Source organism: Corvus brachyrhynchos, unplaced genomic scaffold (genome assembly GCF_000691975.1).
Source record: "Corvus brachyrhynchos isolate BGI_N302 unplaced genomic scaffold, ASM69197v1 scaffold83, whole genome shotgun sequence".
NCBI lineage: Eukaryota > Metazoa > Chordata > Aves > Passeriformes > Corvidae > Corvus > Corvus brachyrhynchos.
The window spans coordinates 9,503,493-9,528,691 of NW_008238464.1; the positions used below are offsets into that span (position 1 = coordinate 9,503,493).

The 25,199-nt window shown below is 35.9% G+C and overlaps 1 protein-coding gene across 3 annotated transcripts in view; it reads right to left on the bottom strand.

Moving 5' to 3' along the window:
- Positions 1-25,199, bottom strand: part of PRKX (protein kinase, X-linked) — a 55,666-nt gene that overhangs the window by 27,443 nt on the left and 3,024 nt on the right. For 2 of the 3 annotated variants that reach the window (XM_017737119.1, XM_017737118.1), the window contains exons 2-3: positions 7,591-7,759; positions 3,121-3,384 (exon numbers count right to left, since the gene is read on the bottom strand). In XM_017737119.1, coding sequence (XP_017592608.1) covers positions 3,121-3,384; positions 7,591-7,718 — 392 coding nt within the window. In that variant the 5' untranslated portion in view covers positions 7,719-7,759. The remainder of the gene's footprint in view (positions 1-3,120; positions 3,385-7,590; positions 7,760-25,199) is intronic. The other variant, XM_017737120.1, reaches the window with a different exon arrangement.

Below are 25,199 nucleotides of genomic sequence, written 5' to 3' on the forward strand. Positions count from 1 at the left end.
TTCCTGCTTCCTTCTACAGCGACAAACTATACACTTTGCAAACTAGACTTACTGTGTCTTACTTAGTCTTTTTCTGTTCAATCCACTGTGTAGAACAGTCATGAAGCACATCCAGCTTAAGCAACAGTGCAGAACTATCCCAAGTATGTTTAAGACTAATCACTTCTCAAGTTTCTAGAAAGACTCACAGGTAAATTTTTTAGGAACGTAAACTGAATAAACTAAAATTAACAGTGAATAACATTCCAGAAAAAAAATAACTCAAGTCTTAATTTTACCTAAAACTTTTATAACTTTCTGAGTGAAACCTGTCCATAAAAAATCCATGAAATTCCATGCAGATTAGTTTTGTGCTTCTCTGAAAGAACACGGGAATTAATTCCCCCCCCAGAAAACCCCAAACCAAACTAAAAAAACCCTACCGAAAACCACACAAAAAAAGGAAATTGGATCAGAAAAAATTTTCAGTGAAAATACTATACCCAAAAAGAGGTATATGCTTTTCAGAAAGAGAAAAATGTAACAGTTGCAAAGGTCAAAGGAAATCCTTTTCACAGCCTTCAGGTAACAGTAATTTATAAAAACCCCCTCCCCATCTTTCTTCTTGACATTGCCCCCTTTTAAAAGTAGTAGCACATCTATTTTATATGAATGTACTTACAAGAAACTGAAAAGGTTATTAAGTCTTCTGTTAAGCAACATCAAGGTGGAAAAGAGAAGAAATAAACAGCAGCTGAGGCAAAGACAAACTGTTTTGGAGAAAAATTTAGAATTTTTACACATACACTATGAGTAAAAAGGGAGGAACAAGGATAAACAGAAGGACATACCAACAAAGAACAGAAGGAGCAAAGAAAACCTCCTCTCTTTTCTCTGTCTCTAACAAGAAAATATTAAGAGCCTAGCCCTTCAGAAATTGTACTAATAAGAAGGTACAGGTGCAGGCTGCTTTCCACAGCGGGAACATGAGCTACGAGCCAGACTCTCTTTCTAAAGAGCAGCTTAACTGCAGGGCGACATGGTGAACATTTCATCCCTTCACACATGGTAATGGGAAAAAAGGAAAATGTGTACAGAAAAATGTCAATTAGGCAGCTACACAATCATTAGTGTGAAGCATTATGTATTTGGAATGTGCAATTGTAACCAAAATCTCGTGCAGACCATCTTTTGATTTACGTACTGTATCTTCTTTCTAGGAATGTCTTTGCTGATCCTGAGAGCAGGTTACCTCACAATGTTTGAAAAACATAAATACTTCATGACTTCTTTTTGCAGTTCATGAATACTGTATACATGCACACATCTATACACTCACTGACATCTATACACCTAAGAGTCATGTGTACAGATGTTTGCCATGAATAAAAATGACAAAATACGTCCTATACTTTTGATCAAATAGGCTATGCCATAAACAAAAGCACCTACTGGAGTGCATTAATAGATAAAAGGCTGATAACTGTGTATATTTACAGTGACAAAACCAGTGTCCTGATGATTACTTCAGCTAGTGGTGAGAATATTACGTAGTTCCAAAAAAACCCAGTAACACAAAAAGCTAAACCAGATTAGCACAGGTTAACTACCTGTGCTCTAATTGAGAATGTCCTTGCTCATTCCAATTTTATGGTCTGTATTTATGTTACCTGTTGTACATTTGAAGGTATCAGCTATGAATATAAAACTACTATAATGTTCCATGATTCAATTCAATACAAACTGATCAACTTCACTGCTCTCCAAGCAATATAGGGAACACAAACCCAATTAAAACCAGTAGTGGTAACTTAGTTTAATATCCTAAAATATATTTGAACAAATTTACTCTTAGAGATTCATCTTCCAAGTTGAAAAATATACTCTGATGTGAACTATCACCTTATTTAATGAAGGGTTACTTCTCTTGTGACCTAAACCCACAAAATAGGAACTACCACTAAGTGGCAGTATTTACATGTTTAATGCAAGTCATAAGAATTTGTATGAAAACATCTTACAAAGAGATTGTACTACTTTCTTACATGGATGTTTGTACCCTCTTCCCGCAAAAAGTTATTTTGATTTAAAAACAAAGTATTAAAATAAAAGGCCAGAATTTGTAGGCCTTTTTGCTTGGGCAGTGGAAACTGAATTCAAATGCGTTCATAATAAAATTCTATGGTTTTAAAACAGATTTTCAGACCTTAAAGGTGAATAGAACTTTTCATTACATTTTGTGATTGGATTTGTCTCATCTGACTTTTACTTCATAAGGGATCTACTAAGCAGCTTCCTCAGATCCACTCTCCTTTCAAATTGATCTTGTAGAACTCTCCTCACACCTGGACCCGTTTGTTGCAAAAGCAGCATCAAACAGGCTGATGACCGAAGAGGATGAGCACCTACGTAACACCTAACTCACCACGACACTGCCTCAACCAGAACAATCAAATATGGTATCCCTCAAGAGATGACTCAAAGGCATAACACCAAACCTTGTCACACCGCTTTCCTGATACGACAGGAGGTTTTACCTCCCTTTTCTTGAATCCCAATGCTCTTGCTTACTCTTAAAAACATGTATTATGGTCTTGGAAGAGCTGTCCGAAGAGCGAGAATTGAGAAATCACTGGGCTGGGGGGGAGCCTCCACATTATCAAAGAAGTTTACATATTTTAAATTTTAAACTAAAACCGACAGCAATATAGAAGCTAGATTTAAATAGATCAGTCCCGCTGAAGCTGGCCTTATGGTTTCTGTCTAGATTTTTGCAGTTTCATTTTAGCAACAGGCTAGTGAAACCACCATATCCCATTTTAAAATGTTATTCCTACACTTCAAAAATCTCTAAAAGGGAACTTTTTACAACACGACTGCTGAAAACTTAAATATACAAAAGCAGAAAAATAAAAATATTTTTCCCTGGTTGCTTGTGTGTGATATTCCTCCTTGTTATACCTAAGGGGTAATACTGGTTTCCAAACAGTCACTGTAAGATGGTAATTTCCTTCATATTAAGGGATTTGACATAAGTGAACCACATGGAGTGCTAAATGAAATGCTGAGCACCTGAAATCAAACTTTTTTTCTAACTGTCTAGCATGCAAAACGTAATTACCATAACAAAACCCCACTCACCTGTCCACCAGTTTTTTTGCAAATCCAAAGTCAGTAAGCTTGATATGTCCTTCTTTGTCTAGTAATATATTTTCTGGTTTTAAGTCTCTGTAAACGATTTCTTTGGAGTGCAGGTATTCTATTGCACAAATAATTTCTGTCGAGTAAAACAGTCCTGTGCTGTTGTTGAAACGCCCCATGTTGCGCAGGTAACTAAAAAGTTCTCCTCCTGGCACATATTCCATTAACATATATAAAAAACGTTCATCGTGGTTGGTCCAAAATCTGTAATAAAAGTATTATTTTATTGAATAAAGAAATTATGTCTCTGATTTGCTTTACAAGTAGATGTCTGTAAAATGGCCTCTGCTGACCCAACCATGTACATAAGTGATTTCTGATTCCCTGCCTGCAAATATTGAACCCCCAAGAAGTCATCAGGATTACGTTAAGACATTCAAGTAGCTGCTTAACCTGCAATGTAAACCAGATAGTTGAGGATAAGTACAGCACAGGCCAAGAAAAAAAATTGATACATTCTGTGTCATCGTACAAAACAGGTCTCTTCTAAACACCAGACAACTGACTTGATATAAAGACTACACATTTTTTACACACCTTACATTTCATATTATCAGGCATTGCCAAAGTGATGGTGGTAGGCAGAATCTGCTTTTGTAAAGACTTTCATGACAACATGTTCAAAACCAGATATCAAAGAGTGATCCTTCTCCCCTCCTATCCCTTCTTCCCATGAGATACACAATCCCAACAAAAGCATCAGATGCCAATGCTTGCTCTTCTATGGCATCTTTCACAAAAGCAATAGAAAAGCAAAAATGACAGCAAAACAAGATTCATTTCTGTACCTCAGAATTAATCTAAGGATAGGTACCTTCCACTCCTCAGACTGCCACCTTTTGTTTAAGAGCTATTTTTGTGGTAGTCAGAGCCACGTAAAGAACATGTAAAGAAGAAAGAAAATGATACATGGCTTTAAAATGCTTCATTATAGAATACAGGAATCTTGTCTTCCACATTCCCCTAAATTATGCTGTTTTTCTTTCTATCTACATTAAACAACTCACATACCACAACCCTCAATGTAGCTCAACGTTTAAGAAGAAGGAAGTATCTGGTAACATCTTAAAGCACACTACCATTTAAAACAAAGAACAATCCCTAATTTCATAATAAAAGGTAGAGAACACTGTATCCTTACCTACTTATTGATACAGTGATACAAGAACAGAAGCTACTTTAGCTTCTAGTCAGTGCTTCTGCAGTATCACAAGTACCTTGTGCTTAATCAGGGCACAGAGCCTCAGGAAAGATAAGCAGAGCAAACTGAGCTCCCTAACACATGAATGACTTTTACTCAGGAAGATTTTATTTTTGATACCAGCACTGAGGAAACCCAGGAAATAAGACTGAGTAACAGACACCAGCTACAGTTCTTCCATTCCATCAGTGATGGAGAAAGCAGAGTCCAGCTTGCTTTCTGCTTTTATGGAACTTCTTCCCTATCACAGTCATCAACATCATTAACTGGCTACTGATGATGTGATGTTCACAGTATCTTTATCGACCATGCAAAAACACTCTGCAAATGTATTTAAGGTAATTAGGCAAAGCTGTATCTACAATAAACAATGAAAGAAGAGCAGGAGTGGGCGCAACAAAGTAAACCACATTTATGGGAGAGGAAGAGCAAAATCTGACAATACAGAGGGACAAAAATGGAATACCTACATATACATTAAGCACAGAATTTTTACTGGAATTAATTTCTTCAACAGTTGACTCAAAGGTTTGTCTATCCACAGAAAAATGGATATATTATTTGGTATACATGAAAAAGAGCAAAACGAAGAACTTCAGTACTTGCAGTTCAGATTGCTTTAAATGGTAATTTAATACAAAAAAAAGAAAAAAATCACAAAAGCTGTGATTAGAATAATGTGTGGTATCATTAACTCTACAATTCAGCTTTACTACATAAACTGTGGATGCCATTGTGAACTCCTACAAACAACCTGTTTTAGCTTACACGACTACAAGACATAGTTGATTTTTATTAATTCTTGTTCTCTTCAAAAACAGGTCAACATTACACCTCACTGTAATAAGCTGCACCACAGTAGTATGACATGTTATTCAAACACGTCAGTAAAGATTGCCTAGGAATCTCCTGTGATCAGTTGTTGCAAAAGCACCTAAGAAGCGTTTAAGAAAAAATTGTACGTAGATGAGTAATTCCAGTGTCTACAGAAACACTGTACCTCCCTATATACAGAATAGGTATTTCTCAAAAGTAACAGGAAAAGGGAAAAAAAAAAAATAATAGGACTCTTTACATATAGGAAGATACATGGAATTTCCAAACACCAGAAATGAATTACATGCAGTATTACTTTATAATTTTCCATCATAAAATCCTGAAATAATATGCTGCACTGACACCTATTCCTCCCTGTTTTGCAACCAGGAAAATACCATCAGTGTTTAAGATGACGAAGCTAACTGAAAACATAAAAACCAGACCATGTAGATAACATACTTTAAAATGCAATAACTATAAACTATAGTTAACTAATAAACTAGTATAAACTAAATATAAACTAATAACTATGAACTATAAAGTTTCTTCCTCATTTTTGTTAAACACTTATAGTAACTAACAGAAAAAAAACCCAAATATATATTGGGCAGGGGGTAGCTGAAAAAAGCTTTTAGTGTGTGACAAAAAGCTGCAGAAAGTGCTATTTGTCATACACTCTAGTGATAATCATCCACAAAGGCTTGTTTAACCTAAAGCACATAAATATTGTTGTGACCTAAATTTTAACCACCTCACTTTAACTGCATTGCTTGGAGTCTCCTCTGCCAAGGAAAAAAGGCATCACATGGACAATTACATGAGTACAGCTGATGCAACATATCATTGGACATTTCAACAGAAAAGGCAGAGCTCTAGAAGACATGAAGAATATTTGCCTTGCACACAAACTGAACTATTTGAGTTGCATCCCTTGGCAACTCAAAAAATCCGTTATTTTGTAAATAAGGTGTGAATGAAATCCAGGAAAACTCACCTGTTTGGATTTTTGATCACTTCTGTATGAACATGAATCCTCCCATCCCTGTCTCTGACATCTCACCCAAGTTTCTCCATTTCTGCTGTTCTGACACACAGACCTACTGACATGGGGTTTATTTGGCAGTTTCCTTGTTGGTTATGGTAGGGTTTTCTCTTAAAGAATTTACAAATGTACATAGATAAACATAAAACATCCTGTTCCCCCTGTTCCATCCATATTTCAACCCGTCTAATCAGATGTACTCAGCCTCTCCATCTTGCTTTCTTCCATGAATCTCAATCTCTGCACACTCTAAAACTCATCTTACTGATACTACGCCACACACAGGATTTCTGAACACTAGCTGGAAACTAACAGCATCATGATGCTGGAAAATGCCAACACCACACCAGGGAAAAAGCCTCCTCCTGCAGGGCTCATTCCACCTTCTGGATGACTACCATGCTGTTCCTTCTTCTTTTCCCTCTGATACTTTCTTAACCCTGGGAGGAAGCTGCACTCCCTGCAGCTAGATTAACTAAGGTTAATTTTGTCTAATTTTATGTAAAACTGATTAAGGCAGATAAATGGAAACATATCTTGGTTAATAGCCAGCCCTGTATCCATGCATGAGAAAATATAAATGGAAATTAACTCTGCAATTACCAGACGTTTCATTATCCCATTAACAGATGTGGACTCAGACACACAAGAAGCACTGTGGTGCTGTGAACAGAAAAGTAGGATACGTTCTTTCTCTCTTTAACAATGGGACCATTGGGATCATTAAAATTACCTCAATTCCACAAAAAAAAAAAAAGTATTCTTCATGAACTGTGTTTAAATCATGCTTCTTAATAGGTTCCATCACTTACAATCTCAAATACAGGAATACCGAAGTCAAAGAAGTGCTGCAGTTATTTAAACTCTTTAAAAATAAAGTTTACAAAAGTATAGTTCACTTAAGTTTTAAAAAACTAGATATTTAAATCTAGGAATATCTTCATCTATTTACCAGTATCTACAGCACATACATGTAGAAATACTTTCATCACCATTCTAACATCAAGAATCGTTCTAGAAGTCATTTTGATGAGCCAGTCCTAATAATTCATTAGCATTTTCCCCTCACTTCAAGAGAAAATGTCTCTTCTGCAGTGGGAAAATAAGAGAGAGAAAACACCTTATAATAAATTATTGTTTGAATGTTTAAATTATGCCTCTCAATTTTAAATTCTTGATTCTTCTAAAATACATACTTTATTCCAAAATCTATTTTAATCTAGATTACATAATAGAAATTAAATGCTTGATGTCAGTAAAGTACATAAGAACTTGCAATGAGACTCTGGAGTAATTTAAATGCACTTTCTGTATGACTGAAATGAATTTTAAAAATACAACAACTTACAATCTGATCAAAAATGGGTGGTTGACTTCTTTCAAGACAGACTTTTCATTGTGCACATGTTGCTCTTGCTTCAGTCGAATGACATCAGGAATGCTCATAACTTTCAGTGCAAAGTAACGCTTGCCCATTTTTTCTCTCACCAGATGAACACGTCCAAAGGTACCTGTGCCTGAAAAGTTGAAGTAGAAACATCAACTTACTGTAAAAAGGGAAAAAGAACAAAGATAATTTGCTAAATGAAAACACACAGGAACTCCAATTATTCAGGTGAGGAGATGATAAACGTAAATGCACACAGAGAGGTGAAGTGATTCAGTAGGATAAGGAAGTGATGGGAAATAATACATAAAATTTGTTGATCCTCCTAAATATAAACATTTTTTTAAAAATCTGCTTATAGTGCTCAGTGTCATATCACTTCGAAACAGTAGCTGTCTGCCATCCTTTTTTTTGTAGTTAATGTACTCCTTTTCCAGTTCACTCTAAAAATTAAAAAAGGAAAATCAAAACATACTGACTTTAAAATAATGCATTAGGCATTTCTCTATTCAACAGTCATTAAAGTTCCTTTAAAGTACACTGAACTCAAGACAATTGTATGTAACTGAACTGAGTATCTCTTTTAGTTTGAAATGAAAGCTAAAAGTAGCAGATTTAGCCACATTGGTATTTGTTGTGCAGCACAGTGTTACACATTTGAAGATGAACACACATTTCAGCTCATTGGGTGGTTCCTTGTTTTTCTGCTCATTAAACAATGCCATGGAGGTTCCATTACCACAGTGCACTAGATATTTTTAATCCCATTCTCAGACAGAAATATGTGCCACTATAAAGGACACTTGGCATTCAAACCAAGTGCCTAACTTGTAAAAGGTCACTTTCTCCAGAAAAGTCAAAGGCTTATACTTAAGCTGACAATCATCCTCCTCTTCTTTGCCCATACCCTAGGAAAGGCAGCACACAGACCTGTTACAGTATTATACACTGGTTTGTTACTTGATTTTGGATTGTGTTGATCTGTTATGATCAATTTATAGTAAAAACAATTTCCTAGGATGTGTAACAAGTATAGGGAAAGGAGTATGTATGTGAAAGGAAATATATTTTTGAGTGGTAGGAGAAAGAAACAAACAAATGAACTTCTAAAATTGCATTACTGGGGAGATGAGAAAAAACAATGGAGTTTTTGCATCTGGTAGGTTCAATTTATGTTTGAAGTACTTGTTTTCTGTAGGTGTATTCTCACCTAAAACATTTTGTTTTATTTAACAGTTTTCCTTTCCAGTCACTTAAAATATTGTTAAAGACACAGCATTTACTAAAAACAAAATACTCATCTTACAAACTAAAAACTACCAACTCCAGCAATCCAGTTTTACAGAATGTGCAGCTCCACTAACAATACAGCTTTCAAAGCCAGTTTTTAAGCTAAAACTTCTCACTACACAAACACATCAAGGATTACCATTGTACAAGCACAAAAGATTCTATCAAAGAAGTTTTACATTCCCACCTGTCCTGAGTTACAGTTCTTTAACCATGAAAACTGTATACAGGTCTCAGAAAAAGCCTGCTGTTACAGCAAAGTAAACCATCAGGTTACCCTGGAAAATTTATCAGGCAATTAAATCATTTAACAATGTAGTCACATTACATGACCACACCTGTAAACTTCATTTGCTCAGAGATGGTCTTCTGCAGTAAAAAACAAAAAAAAAAAAAAAACCAACAAAAACCCCAATCAAACAAACAAAAAACCCCAAACAAAACAACAAAAAAAACCCCAACTCCAAACAAACAGACAAAAAAGGCCCAAAAGCTTCCAAGCAGAGGCATCTGTTCAAGCTCCTTGAAATACTGATTATTGACATTTACACTGAATGCACAGACAAAGGAAATTAACTTGGGTTATTTCTGAATTAGGAGCTGAAATTTAAATTCTGAGTAAAAACATTGTGAAGAATAACTATAATCATACTGCAAATGAACACCATCTTTCATTTTTAAAACTTCCAAATGTGGACTCAGGGAAATTAACAATACTAACCCCATAAGCAAATGTGGTTTTACATGCATTTTGATACTTCTATGAACAAACTGCTTCCACAGACATACTCAACAGATAAGTCAAAAGTGAACATGTATCTAATTGTTCCTAAGTCTCTAGAAATTACATGTTTCAGGACTTGTTCTGCTTGTTCTAGAAATTTTTATTTTAGAACGCTTTACTTTTCCCTATGATATTGGTTTAACTTTACAAGCCACTGTTCAGAAGTACCAGCAGTAATAATAGAAATCCTAAGTTCCATCTATAGGTCAGGGACCTATTTAGCAATAGTTCTAACTTTGGAAACACTTCCTCCTTAAAAATGTCTCTGTCCTTCTTAAAAATGGCAGGCTGTTCCAGAATAGTGGCAAGGACCTAATCTAGAAAGCCTCTGGGAAAACCAGAGGACCACACACAGGCAAGAACAGAGAACCTCCCTAACCAGTTTTATTGTTGAACTGATCCCAGGCAGACTTTTTTCAAACATCTTTAGCACAGTTCCAAGCAACTATGAAAATCAAGACAATACAGACCAAGAAGCCCTCTAACATTTGTTTTCAGACATCTCCACTCATAATAGGCATTTTCTCCCCATCAAGTGTTCTCAGAAAATCCATTAGGCCTGCATTAGCTGGCAGTACCCAGACACACACCCACCACTCTTCTGTGGGACTAATTGTTACACTTTTTGTTTCGTTTTATGCCTAGCCAGTCTTCAAATAACCAGATAAAGTTTGCATACAAAAAATACAAATTCAAAATCTCACTTCAAACCTGCTCATACTTTTAGCCATTTCTGCAAACATTTTTAAGATTTTCTTCCTTGCCTTGCCTCCATAGGGAGGAGGGAGAAACAGGATGACAGTCAAGGTGGGAGGCTGCAACAAGATGTTACTCTGGTTGTTTAGCATAGTCAAGAAAATCTGGTTTTTAAGAACATGTCGCATTGTGACTAGGTGGAAATTATGCCCCTCAGATTCATAAAAAGAAAACTCAAATCCTGAAGCATTCAAGTGGCAGTATACAAGGTAAAGGCTCAGCTCCATAAATTTTCAGGAAGGTTTCTGGAAGCAAAAAAAGGCAGCGTTATTAGTCTTCCACCAAAGCACCACTGCGTTCTACCCTCCAGGAATGAGACACTAAATTCACAGAACAATTTCTGTTAATCCCTATGAAAGAACTCGTCAACTTTTTCCCCTCATCATCTCAGAGTTCAGCTGTGTGAACCGATTAAATTTGACCTTTTGTGACAGATAAGTAAACATTCCTTAGGATTACCTTAAAATGGAAATATTCTCTTGTCCATAAGAATTAAGAGAAATCTTGCTTACAGATTTTTACATTAGTCTAATGATGTTTATTTAATATTTGGTTCAAACCAAGAGAACCTGAGGGACCCTGCACCATTCTAGATTAGTCCTGGGATCTACCAAGTACTATCCTGCTGAAGGAAGAGCAATGGCTTCATACACTCCCTACATACATAATCCTACCTTTCTGCTTATTATAGTACATACTACCAGAGTTTCAGAGCAAAAATAAAGCACCTACATGAGGAAATCACACCTCAAGAAAACAGCTGTTCTTACAAAGTCTGAAGGCAGATTTGTAATTTGCACAGGCCCCTTCTCCCTGCTAAGTCCTATGGCAATTGAAGATCTCTGGCCACCAGTAACAACAGCAAGTGAAGAGCGCCTGTGCTGTTTTCAACACAATTCAGGATTTTCAGGACTAAATGGGCAAACAGAATAAAATATGCAAAATGCTAACCACTAATCCAGTAAAATCTGTTTACAACAGAAACAATAAAATTCTTGGATCCCACTGCAAATTTTATGTGGTTGCAGAGATTGAAGGAATGCCAGCAATCTTCTCCATTAGGTAACCTTCTCATGCTAAAGAGAGGAGGCCAAAACCTGCAGAGGACCAACTTGGCCTAGGTATCAAACGCAAGTAGGGTATTTTCAGTCTTACAGAACAAGCTGGATACCCTAATACCATGCAAAATACCATAGCAAGTTTCCAAGATTTTGTTCTCTTTGAAGCCTAGCAGAAAAGAACAAAGAACGTGGGAACATTTCTGACGCAATTTCAGATACTTTTGATGCTAGGTAAACCAATCCTGCAACTTTTGATCAGCTAAAACAATTGAGTGAGTAGTCATGTAGCTACTATTTTGCTATTGATGTAAATGACTAATTTAATGCTAATCCAATGCTCTTCTTTATTTGCTCCCATTAATTAGACCCAGCTATTCCAGCTTCCCATCCTTTGAATCCCCAGCTCTTCCTTAAAACCAAGTTTGCCTTGCTCAGATAGTTACCATCTGTTTTAATGAAGAATAAACTAGGTCATGTGAGCTCTACGACCCTGAGGGCTGCTTTCTGAGCCCCAGAAGGGTTGGCCCTGACTTCAACAGATGCCTACAAAAACCATCAGATGCATTCACTTTTATTTACAGTTAGAAGAAACATTTCCTACTGTGATGAGTATTAGTCTTTATTGATAGCCACAAGCACAATACACTTAATTCTGTTAAATATCAGAGATGAACTAAGTGAATTGTATCAGATTACAAACTCACTACTGAATGTCAAATTTTGTCTGCCATTTAATCTTTGTCTTGTTTTGGGATGGAACTTGAACAGGCTAGACTAGGAAATGGGGGTTGTCAGTAATTCTTGACAAAGAAGTGGAAAAGTGGCACAGCAAAGGAAAAACAGCCTGCCCAAACAGACTGGTAATCAGAAGATTAACACTTTGGAGAAAGATTTGGGGAAACCACAAGGCACAAGCAACTGCGGGCTTCTACAACAAAAGATGTGGTTGGCACATGAACAGGGCAATTCAAAATGAGGATGATAATTTTGGACATCACAGTAGCCAAGTCCACATTTTTACTAATGTTTCAACCCATAGACCAATGTCACTGAAAACGCCAAATTCAGTGTCTTCATTGATCTTCAAGCCAGCCGTGGATTGCTCACTGTAAATCTTAGACCATTGCTTTTATAGATCTGCATTACTCTAGAGGGTTCAGATCTAACACTGAAAAATATGTCAGAGAAATAACAAAAGTCAGAGGAGGCTTTATAGGATGCCCTTTTTTTGTCTAGAACTGAGCTTCTCACACTGCTGAATAAATGAAAGAAATGTCTGATCACAATTTTTGCAAAGCTTTTTCATATCCTTCAGTGATATGGACTGAAATCAGACACAGTCTGATTAAGATGTTAACAGTTAACAGCATAGAAAACAGAGATGTGTGTGTAGTGTTCACACTGACAGCCCTGCCAGAGGAGCTTGCTTCTATGCTTCTTCTTATTCATCCGTTGTGCTATGAACACTACATTTCCATTTACATCAAGAACCCCTTGAATAAAGAAAATGTCTGTCTGCTTAGCAACAATGAGAGCAAGAACACAGCAAGAGCTATGCCCGTCACATTCCAGGCAAGATCACTGGATTACCTGTTCCAAAAATTTTACTGGCACTGGCAAACCAGTGGTTTTCTCTTCTGTTCTGGATGATAGCTTCACCCCTTGCCAAACCAACTGAAAGCTCAGTATCATTAATTCTTTATCCCAGCTCAGTAGAACAAAAAAAAAAAAAAAAAAAAAAAAATTAACCGTGCATGCTCCAAGTACAGCCTAGCTTTTGACTCAAAGGGGATGCCGTAAAAACTTTCCAAAGATCCCAAAGACCTGGCAATTTTTAGGTTTCTTCTTACTTGGCATACAAGGAGCCTGCAACAACACACCACTAAAACTACATTTCACCACCTGGAATTCAGTTTAGTCTCTTTTCAATTTCACACAAGATTTAATATGCCAGAGAATACCAAAAAGTTGTGTCAACAACTCTTGTTGTTAACCCACCCATTTAAATCTTTCTGAACTACAATCCTTAAGAACAAAGGACATGGGAATCATCAGGCTAATTAACACCCATCAGCAGAGTTTCCTGTTTTTCACACAGTTTGGAGACACGTTTCTGATTTCCAGAAAGTGCCAATCAACTGAACACCAATGATGCAAGTTCCTCTGTAATTTTGGGTTTTTGATTTTTTTTTTTTTGCTCACAAATTATTGTCTCTCTACAAAACTATTGTAAGTATCAAGGCGTCGTTAAGCAAAACAAGCAGAATTCTTGAAACTTTCTTCTGTCTCTTTATTCTATCTTTCTTTTGGAATACTAGGGACCAATAAATACATGAAACCAGAAAGTATCCAGATTGCTGGTTACTCTCAATTTCTAAACAACTCTTAGAACACTGATTCTAAATGCATCTCCCTTCTCAAAACTTTCAACATCCACAACCTTCAGAACAATTCTCATAGAATTGGTATTTCCCTACTTGGTTCTTCAATGGTATTTTTGCAACTCTTTCTTTGCCTTTCATGATCGGCAATTCGTGACGCGTTGATAAAAAGGAGATGAACAGATGAGTGGATGATAAAACTTTTACTCCATATTGGAACTAGGACATTGCAAAATCGTTATTACTCCTATTTTTACCTATTTAAATATTACACTTGAAGTATACACAGGTCACAACTTGAAAACTGGAGTTTTTTATAAAAACAGCTCAAATAGCAACCTTGAAAGCTGAACTTCTTTTTCACTAGAAACTAAGTTTTATACTACTTGCTGAACTAAATTAAGGAGGCCTGTGGAAACAGCTTATTTTAAATGATACCAAACACCAGCTAAAAGTGAAGCTTATCAGTCTGTACTAATATAATTTAAAAAAAACCAGCCTATCATGTTTTAAAAGACAAGTATATTTAAGCTAAGAATGAGGTACCTGTCTGGTTAGTAACACATGCCAAACTAAAACACTAGAAAGCATTACATTTTCTCTTTCATCTGGTGAGAATTTCAGGTAATTAAAGCATTAACAAAAAGTGCCACATTTTAATAGCAGGAAGAGAATCCGTAAATTGGAAATTATACTAGAAGACAGTCCTTTTTTGGAATTTAAAAGGTTATGTCATTCAAATCCTATTCACAGAACTGATTTTTTCAGGTAGGGAGAGGTTAAAATAAGCACATGAACTAAGAGCTTCTCAGAATGTAAATATTAAAAGGAAGAATTTTTAACCTATGGTTTCCTTCCAAATAATTTCTCAAACAACAAAAGCCAGACATGCAAACCCCACACCCAGCCTTCTGTACATTAACTGATGCTTAAAATTCCCATCAAGTTTTGAGTAATTCAGGACTCTTTCTAAATAAATATATGTTCAAAGTTAACCTTTTCTAATGGCTTTAAGTATTTAAAACCACTATGAAACAGCATCCTTAAAATGAAATCTAACACAAATGGACATTTAGGCTAAAAGTTACTATATTTCTATTTAATTCAAGTGTGTTACACTTCCATTTACCATGAACAAAATGGGACACAAAATAACCCAGACTCAGGCAAAAAGAAGGAAAATCAACAAGATGAGTAAAGTACTATCCCAGGTATGATAAAATCCCAAATTTTAGTCTACAAGATTTGTCGTGTTTAAAAATTGCAATAAAAATGTTATGACAGAAACATTTTATAATACAATCCAAAGTGATGAATCTCTCTTCAGATACTGTTTGATTTTGTGTCTGTGAAGAGGTGTGAGTTGTGAATATATAGCTCCTGCTTCTTGAGCTGGAACCAGTACTACACTCAATATTTTGAATTGGATATCCCAGAAGCAGTCTAAGCCAAAACAGTCTGTCTTCTAATTTTCTAGAAGGATGAATAGCATGCAGTTTACCTCTGGTAGTACATAAAGAATCACTTCCAGTAAATCATTAACACACCATTTTCCATTTATTCTGTTCAGTTAATGAGAAGTGTTTCCCAGTGATTTTTTTTCCCCCTTCCAAAAAAGGTAAGTAGGGGAATAAAAAAAAATACCAACAACCTATGCAGGGACATCTTATATTGGAAAAATAAAAAGCTCTGTTTCTAAGTGTCATTCTCATAATCAAATTTTTACCCAAGAGGACAGTAAAGCTCTCTCTCATCATTTATCACCACTTCTATCTTCACCTTCAGTTTCCCTGGTGACAGGAAGTATTTACAGAAGTGTTTTGGCTGGTTGCTTTACTCAAATTCAGCATGAAGAAATTTAGTTGGTTTTCCACCAAGAAAAAAAAAAAACCAAAAACCAAAACAAAATAAAACAACCAAAGCTAAACAAATTGTCATGTCACAGCAATTACAAGTTTCAGCAGACTGAAACCCTTTTCAGGTAACTTCAACTAAAAGAAACCATCATTAAGGCCTTCAAAGTTCAAAAGCACCTCTGTAAAAGTTACACGACTCTTCAGGTACTTGAAATATTGTTCCAACATCTTTTGAACTGTCAGTTGCTACAGTTGAACATACGAGATCACATATATTGTCATGAAACAATTATACACATGAAGCTTACAATTACACCCAAAGAAAAAAGAAAACTTTAAAATAAAACTGGCCAGCCAAACAACTACAAAACATGGCTGTGCCCAAAACTCATGTTTTCATCTCAGAAAAATAAATAAAAATAAAATTTTGATGACTAAGAATCAAACCCTAATGCAATAATCCGTAAAGGACTTAGAGGCACTTAGTCCCAAAAAAGTTAATGCTACGCAGAATCTAATAAAAACCAAATCCATGCAACAGCACAGATCAAAACTTTAACAGCAGCCCCCTCAGAATTAGGTAAGTCTAAATAGAGGCATTTAGTAGGTATCTGATTAGCCACCTTTCTTTTCAACCAAGAAATATGTCTCTTCATACTTGTATACGATTTTACACAATCATCATCTTTTGGTCTGTCCTGCAACTCAGCTTTTCTGAAACAGCTACTTGCTGCAAGTCAGTCCCATGTTAATGCAAAGAAAGCAGGAGGCTTAATATCCTTGATAGTGTCCTTTTAAAAAGCAAACAAAAAAAATCTTGTTGAAGTACAAAGGTTTATTATTGCTGACCCAATGTAATAAAAGCCACATTGTTTGTACTTGACCAACTTCCTCCTTCTCCAGTGCTGGACAGAAGCCTTTGAGGGACTAGTACCTCTTGTAATACATTCCTTTCAATTACATTTCACTTCCATCTTCCCTGAAAGCAGTGCTAAATCAGACACAAATCAAGAGAATGTATTCCACACAGTGTGCAAAAACTGTATTTTTAAATACTTTTCTGACAGATTGTCTATTTATTACTTAATATGTACTACAGTGATAGTAAACTATAAGACTGAAATTATGTTGAAGAGGTTCTGTTGAAGACAGATCTAAGACTTACACTTAAGAATTTAAATGTACTCAGGACATTTTAGTTCTCTCATGTGTTTCAGGAAATGGATAAATAGGCAACTAATAGAATAGTGTTCCAGGATTACCTATTCCCTGTGATTTTCTGTGTTATCACATAATTAAACACAGAAGGTCCTAGTCCAGAAACACACTTTCATGTTTGAGAACACACATACCAGCACAATTGAGAGTCAGCTGGAAAGGCCAGGTTGAAAACCTGATACACTAATATTCAGAAAGCAAAATGAAATCAAAGTTCAGTGGTGGCCAACACCTACTTTTCAATTTTTTTTTCCAATCCAACTTTTCACCTTCATTTTTAAATTTTAAACTGACCTAGAGCTAACTCAGGATATGGAAAAACAAAAGAAACAAAACCTCTGGACATTCCCACTGAAGACAAAGCCTAACCACTGAGTGGCAGTTAAGGACCTCAAAACATCAGAAAGTTCAGTTTTCACATTATATCTTAAAACCTTAGGACTGGTATTTTTGAAAACTGGAGTGCTTTCCACTTTCAAAGACAGATTACCACAAAGCACCATTTAGTTCGTACCATCTTCCTCATGGCTGGACATCAAAAGACACAGTAAGCATATGCTTTGAAAGAATGCCATTACTCTTGGCCTGTTCCAATGTATGGTGGAAACTTACAAAAACTCTCTGTAAAATACAAAAAAAATGAAACTAGCAAAGTTGCAGGCTAAGAGTATACAAGCTGTTATTGTACCCCAAACACAAGGTGAGAGACAGAATTTCTCCCATCTTTTAAGCAAAGAATCAACAGCCTCCCCAGACACCATGAGCAGGAATATCTTCACTTACTGCACAGCTTAGCTTTGGACCAGCCATGTGGAATCCCCTGCAATTCAACAGAGCAGAAAAAAGGTACTTCTATATTCAATGGAGTGGTTTTACACATCCAATTTATGAACACAGAGGTACCTATTTCCCTCTGTTGACTCTACACACACGTAGGTTTGATAGCCGTTTACAGTGCGTAGGTCTACATTCAGACAGAAGAGATTAACCTGAAAGTTACATGGTCTGATAAGTGCATGTGGGATTTCATGTGGGATGACATGGAAACGACTGAAACAGAATATGCTAATTTGTATAAGGAAGTATATATAAATTTATGAGGTTTAAAAAAGAATTGGTGGCAACTCAATAAATTCTTCATGCTCCATGTCATGAAACCTATGCCAAATGATACCTATACAGCTTTATAATCTTCAGCACTGTTACCTAAGAAAAACTTACTGACTCAGCGTCACAAATGTGGTATTAAAAATGTCAGTTCACTCATCTAGCTCTTTTTCAAAATACTGATATAGATTAAGTCTGCACACAAGAAAGGATACAGTTTGTACAAATAATCACAGTTCAAACCATATCCAATTTGCAAGCTTGAATTTCTCTCTATGTTCTGTAATCTTACATATGTTATTCAAGTTTATACAGCACAATAGTCTTAGAAGGTATTCAAAACATATTCCTCACACTTGAGCTATTATGCTGATAGAGAAAAATATTTCTGATGTAACTATGACCTTTTCTAAAAATTCTGTTTAGTATGATCTTTGTTTTGAATGGATTGTAGTGAAGTACTAGAGATTTTATTATAATATGCACAAATGACTCAGCATTGTAACCATAGCAAAAAGAAGTGCCTTTCCAAAAGGCTGAAACAATGCCTTTGCATCTACAAGTTATGAGCAGTTGCTGTGCCACTACTATCCTGCATTCTAGCTTCTGTAAATGAAGTTTTACAAAACAAAATCAAACTACAAGCCCACAAGAATTTTCTCCTAAAACACTACCTCAATCTGGAACAAGCACTGCAAATATATTTATTTTTGGTTAAAGGTTAATACTCTGAGAATTCATGAGTGGAACAAAATATTCCTCAAAGGGAAGGCTTTGTTTATATTCAGAAGGAATATCAACTGATATTCCTAAGAGAATAACAATGCCTTAGGTATCTAGAATTTACTTCGTGTGTTCCATTACCCTTCCAAATTCTCACATAGTATACCTTACAAAAATTAGTGTCACTCTGTACAAGATAAGGTGATGAAATCACCATTGTTTGGCACCAGAATGAACATCACAATATTCTCCACATAAAGAGCTATTATGCAAGAAAGAGGAAGTAAGTCTAGAATATCCAAATAAAGTTATATTTTATATGGAACTGGAACAAAAGCCCTAACACAAATATTAAGTTTCAAAATCCCAGTCTACAAATTCCATTCTCAAATATCAATTAAACATTTCAGAAAAAATCTTGATAGTGCCCAAGAATTACACTACTAATAGAATTAAAGACTGAAAATATCACTTGTATTAATATCTAACGTTACTGAAGACAAGCCAATGGTAATTTAACATTTAAATACTCTATCAGAAAAGGACCATGGTCTGAATTTGTCATGATATTCAGGGTTGTATGGATCAGTCACTGTTTTTTCTCTGCAATGCAGAAAAATAAGTCTAAACTTAAATTCTGTTCTAACTTCATTTCACTATGTGACTGAAACACAGAATGGATATATTAGTTTTTTCTGTTTTTACTATGTAGCTCCCTAACAGGAAAGAAAAGCCACTCTACCGATCTCCCATAGTTTCACCTTCCCCTGAGTTTTATGCACACACTTTCCTTCCCATATTAAAACTGGGATCCAATCTCTCTCCATTATTATACCTCTAACATCTTGCCCAAGGAACCCATCCAAGCCAACAAATAAGAATTTAAATAGAACACTGTACATAATTGACATTATTTAAATGGACCAGGATGAGAACATTTGAGAATTTATGAAAAAGTACACCCAAACAATCTACAAGTAAATTCCTTTCATTAAACAACCCTGATTTTCCAAATGACTCATAAGAAACTAAGTCTGCAAGAAAAGAGAAAAAGAGTCAATACTAGAGTATGTTTCAGAGGCTAAGGCATATATCGTAACAATATCATTAATTCTGCAACAGTAAGGATAGACTTTTTGGCTGACACCTGATGGCATTTCTATACTGTACACTGTTTCTGTACAATCTTTCCTTTTGTTCTTCTTTAAGCATAACATCATCTGAGGTCCAATATTTATTTTTAAAAAGTTTATACTAAACACAGTTTGCAAATTTCATACATCTGAAAAGACAGGTGGAAAGATGCAATGTCATGAACAGGCAAGGATAGAAGTGAACTCCCTACACAATACATTTTTCCCATGCAAAAGGAAGATTGACGTACAAGGTTATAGAATATATCTCATTTGCAATGACTATTAGCTGTCTCCGAACAGGTATATTTAAAGAGTAAATATATATGTATAATAAAGAATTTATCAGATTTGAAATTATTAACAAGAAATACACACTTGCCGCCTGGAAGGTCAACCACATCCTGGGCATTATCAAAACCAGTGTGGGTGAGCAGGTCAAGGGAGGGGATTCTGCTCCTCTACTCTGGTAAGACCCCACTTGAGCAGCGTACAAGTTCTCAGCACAAGAAAGACACAGCCCTGTTAGAATGGGTCCAAAGGAGGAACACAAAGGTCATGAGAAGGCTGGAGCACCTCTCCTGTGAAGAAAGGCTGAGAAAAGGCTGAGAAAGCTGGGTTGTTCAGCCTGGAGAAAAGGCTCAGGGGAGACCTTACTGAGGCTTTCCAGCAGTTAATGAGGGCTAAAAAAAACAAAACCAAAACAAAATAGCTACTTTTCACATGGGCAGATAGTGACAGGACAAAGAAGAATGGCTTCGAACTGAAAGAAGGTAGGTTTAAGCCAGATGTTAGGTTAGATTACTCAGGTTGCCTAGAGAAATTCTGGACACCTCATCCCTTGGAAGTGTTCAAGGCCAGGTTGGATGGGGCTTTGAGCAACCTAGTGGAAGGTGTCCCTGCGCACAGCAGAGAGGTTGGAACTAGATCATCTTTTAGGTCCTTTTCAACCATTTCAAAGCATCCTCTGATTTAATGAATACTCGAATCTTGAAAACAAAATCGAGTTCACTTTTTTTTGTAAGAATCAACTTTTTCTTTCAGATTTTCTGTTATTTCACTCTGCTATCCTATGTATGTCTTCATCATACATCAAATTTCTTAGCAACATATACTTACATAAGTAGAGATATCAGTATATAACACATCTATACACATGCATCCATTTATCCAAACTCAGCTTAATTTATTTTGTTGTTTACTGCCATAGTTGCTTCTTACTTCTACTCTACAATTCTCTCACCACATACAACCTCAGAATTACCTGAACCTAGTCTGATATACTTAAAAAAAAACTTATACTTAAATTAAAGGAAGTAATGAAGAGCAAATTCAACACCACTTTGATAGGATAGATTAAATTACAGCTAATTGAATTCATGAGCTATAGTTCACACACCAAGAGTACTTGATTTGCCCTTTGCAGACTATTTCTCCAAAATTGAAACATCATTGCTGTCACTCAATATTATACCTGACACAGCACACAGCTCAACAGAAATGTATTTTAATTCATATTCAATTTAAAGAAAAAACAGTTCAATATCATTTATAATTCAGGATTTACATTTAAAGGAATAGTACACAAGCTCAAAGCTGCTAAAATTAGAAGGCAGGGACAGATTTAAGGATCAGAAATAAACACAAAACCAATCTATCTGGGCCTGCTCATCAGCTCGTATTTAATTCAAATCAGTTGTAACTGAAAGCTATGGGTAACCTGATTGTTATTATACTATTATCCATGAACACTTTTTACAAAAGGTGAAGCATGTTAAGTTTTCAGTAGAAAAGCCAAAAGGTGTACTTCTTCCTTGAAGACAGATGAAATAGCCAAACAAGAAAAATTATCAGGCATATTAGGTATTTACTGCTACTGAAGCTTGTTTCAGATGCTTGCAGATTTCCTAGGAACAAGTAACAGTCTCAGAAGACAGGACAGAGACTGATGAAATTATTGTTTCATATACATGAGGTCCTCCTACATCACTGATGGAAGAAGAAACCAGCACTGCACTACACAAAATACACCTCCTCACAAGGTACCAGAAGAAAGCTGTGCCAACAACTAATAAAATTTCATACTTCTTGACATAAAAACTAGATGTTAGCCTTTGTGGGACATGCCAGTAGACAAGCTAAGTATAATCAATGTTTAAAGAGTCCCTAAGCACCTGTTTTCACTATAGTGGCCTTTTCAGTCAAGTTTACTTTCAGTCTTTAAAATGAGATCTGTGTATGACATGCAAAACTACTTAGAGATGACTGTACTTTACGGTAAATTATTCAATAGTCTCCACCCCACCCTCCCCCCCCCAAAAAAAAAAAAAAAAGGATTTGTCTTGCTTATAAAACATTACAACTATACTGTGGAAGGCTCTCCAGAGCAAAGTGATCAAATCCAGTATGGCTTTTCTCCTTCTCTTTGCTCCCCCTTCCCCCAAGTGGCCTTGCATTTCTAGATGACTTTTTTTTTTCTGTCCTATTACTACAATCAAGAATCATATTTCAGAGAAGCAAAGGAGGCCAAGCAACAAAGTTGTGTTTGTTCTCAAACAATGCAGCTCTTAACATTTCTATCAAAAATGAAAGCCAATCGGACTAGAAATCTCAACTATCATGGGAGGATCTGGAGTGCTGAATCTCTCCATAGCTATTACACCCAGCTGCTAATAGAAGATTTTTTCCCCCTTGCCCAAATATTTTAAATGCCAAAACATACAAAGATTAGAGAGAGGTTTATTAATATATTTTATTACAGGACATAAACCAGACATATTTCATGCAGGAGTGCCCAACTTGAGCATATCAGAGAACCCATTAAAAAAGCACCATAGCTGACTTATTTCCACATGAATAGATGACATTGCGCACCCAGTATTACCAAGCAAAAACTACAAATTCAGTTACACTTACCAAATCAAGAACTAATGACATCAGTTTCTTCACTTACAGTCATATAGAACACCCAACTGTGCTCCTAGTTACACTTTCACTCAGTTCTACCAGTTTTGCACTGAAAAGAAACAATTACACCGGAAATACAAACCCACCTAAACAAAATGGAAGTGTCTGAAAACAGCATTAAGCCCCCTCATCCTACCTTTTTTTTCCAACACCACTTTTAGTAGGAACTCCAACATTCCATACCAAAGACATAGCCTCACCTATGCGTTTATCTCCATTGCCTGCCAGCCTTCTCTTACTATGTATTTACTTTAGTAGGTCCTCATTTCACCAGGAACCCTCTTTTTTGAAATGCAAATAGCAACCACACAAAGTCAGCAAAATTCAAAAAGAGTATTTAACACAGAGGTGTATGTCCTCGTCTCCAAATACTACGCCAAAGCATTTCACTTGCAATTAAGACCTGGATTCAAAGACAAACTTATCTATACTGCAGGCTTTTATCACCCTGGTACACTCACAGGAAACTCTTAAAGCAATGTGAAATAGGCATACACTAAACTATGAAATAAATAACTGTGAAACCAACGCCTGCTTTAGCTTTAAGTTAGCTGGGTTTACCTGCCAACCTGTCAGGACTAACAAAAAAAAAAGACTGCTTGCTGAGACACCAGTTAATTAGTCACAAAACCAGCTGTCTTCCTCATTTATCATTTCACAGTGTTGCTTCTCTACTTAAGATTAGCGTGTATTTTAAGCTCTTCTCAACAGATCAAGAATTCACCGATAAGAAACATCACTTGCACACATACGTATTTCATGTTCAAAATAATTTTTAAAGAATTGTTTTCACAGAATTATCCCACATCAAACAAACCAGTCAGTACTCTGTCTAATCCACAACCAACAATAATCTAGGAGCACCGAAAAATTTAGGCCTGCCTAAGAGCCAAGACAGCAAAAAATTATCACCACTGCCACCAAAATAAATCTTTTAGCTTACAGTAAGTCAAGTGTTGCAGATAAAAAGTTGAGATAAACCTAGAAACTCCTTACTTATTAGAACAAAGAATATAGTTTATTTTATTACATACTTAACATAGATAGCTGTCACAAGCTTTACAGCATCAGGATTGGATGTGCCCCAATTTGTATATACTTTTCAAGTGATCATTGTATAAAACTGAACGAATGTGTAAAACTGAAATGAAAAAAAAAACATTTTAAAAAATATCCTTTTTTTCCCCCCCAGAAGAAATATATTTTCATGTTTTTGAAAACATTTTGCATTAACTGTTAACTCTTTTTTTCAGATTCTTCTCAGTTACTTTTGTTTTCCGTCTAATGGCTCTGTCTTGTAGAACACACTGTCTTTCTCACAGCTTCTTCCCAGCTGGCATTTGTAGCAGAAAAAAACAAAACAAAACAAACCCAACTTTAATCAAGAAAAATTTTCCATGAACAGATCCAAGGAACCACTGCTACTCACTGTAAAAACTCTAGAAGAGATGTACAAAAGCTTTCAAACAGAGTAATTTGAATTAAGGTGCAATACTGGGAAAATTTTAGGAATGTTTTTTAAATTTATTGTAAGCCAAATTCCATTATTTCCAAATACATAAAAGAATGAGCAATTTCTACAAATACGGGAACTGAACTGTGTCAATTACTACACAAGGAGGAAGAAAAATGTTGCTACTTCACCATAAATTCTAAATTCACCATTTCTGAGTGTGACAACTGGCTGGCCTAAATAAAGACATAATGCCAAAGTTTTTATAGGCCTTTGAAAGTCACAAAAGTCAGGGAGCATTTAATGGCCTCAGAACACGAACTCAACATACTGACATGCAACCCAAAAATTTTTCATAAAGAGGGGACAAAAATCCCAGTTTAGAAACAGACTGACCAGCATTGTCCTCATTGTTTGTTCTCCAGCGACAGACAACAAATTACCCACTAATCTTCCTGACAACAAACTAAAATTTTACAATGCATACTCTGAAGTTATTTTTGGCAAGCCATGCAAATTAAAACTTTACAGGCTATCATCTCCTGCACCCATGAGCTGTAGGAAGCCACTCCAAGCTGGGAGGGAAGAGGTCTGAGGCTAGAAGTCTGTGATCAGTTTAGGGGCAGGTGGCATGAGGAGTCTGCTATTATAGCACCCAGAAGTTCAATATGAACACAGTCAGCCAGCAGCCTCTTCATTTTTACATTCGCCATCCATACAGCTATTACAGTGCATCCTCATTAGCAGACCAGCCAAGGTAAAAATCTTATACCCAGTTTAGCCTGTTTTTGGAAGAGTCTGTAGAGGGATAGCTCTCTTAACAACTACCTAAATCATTTCA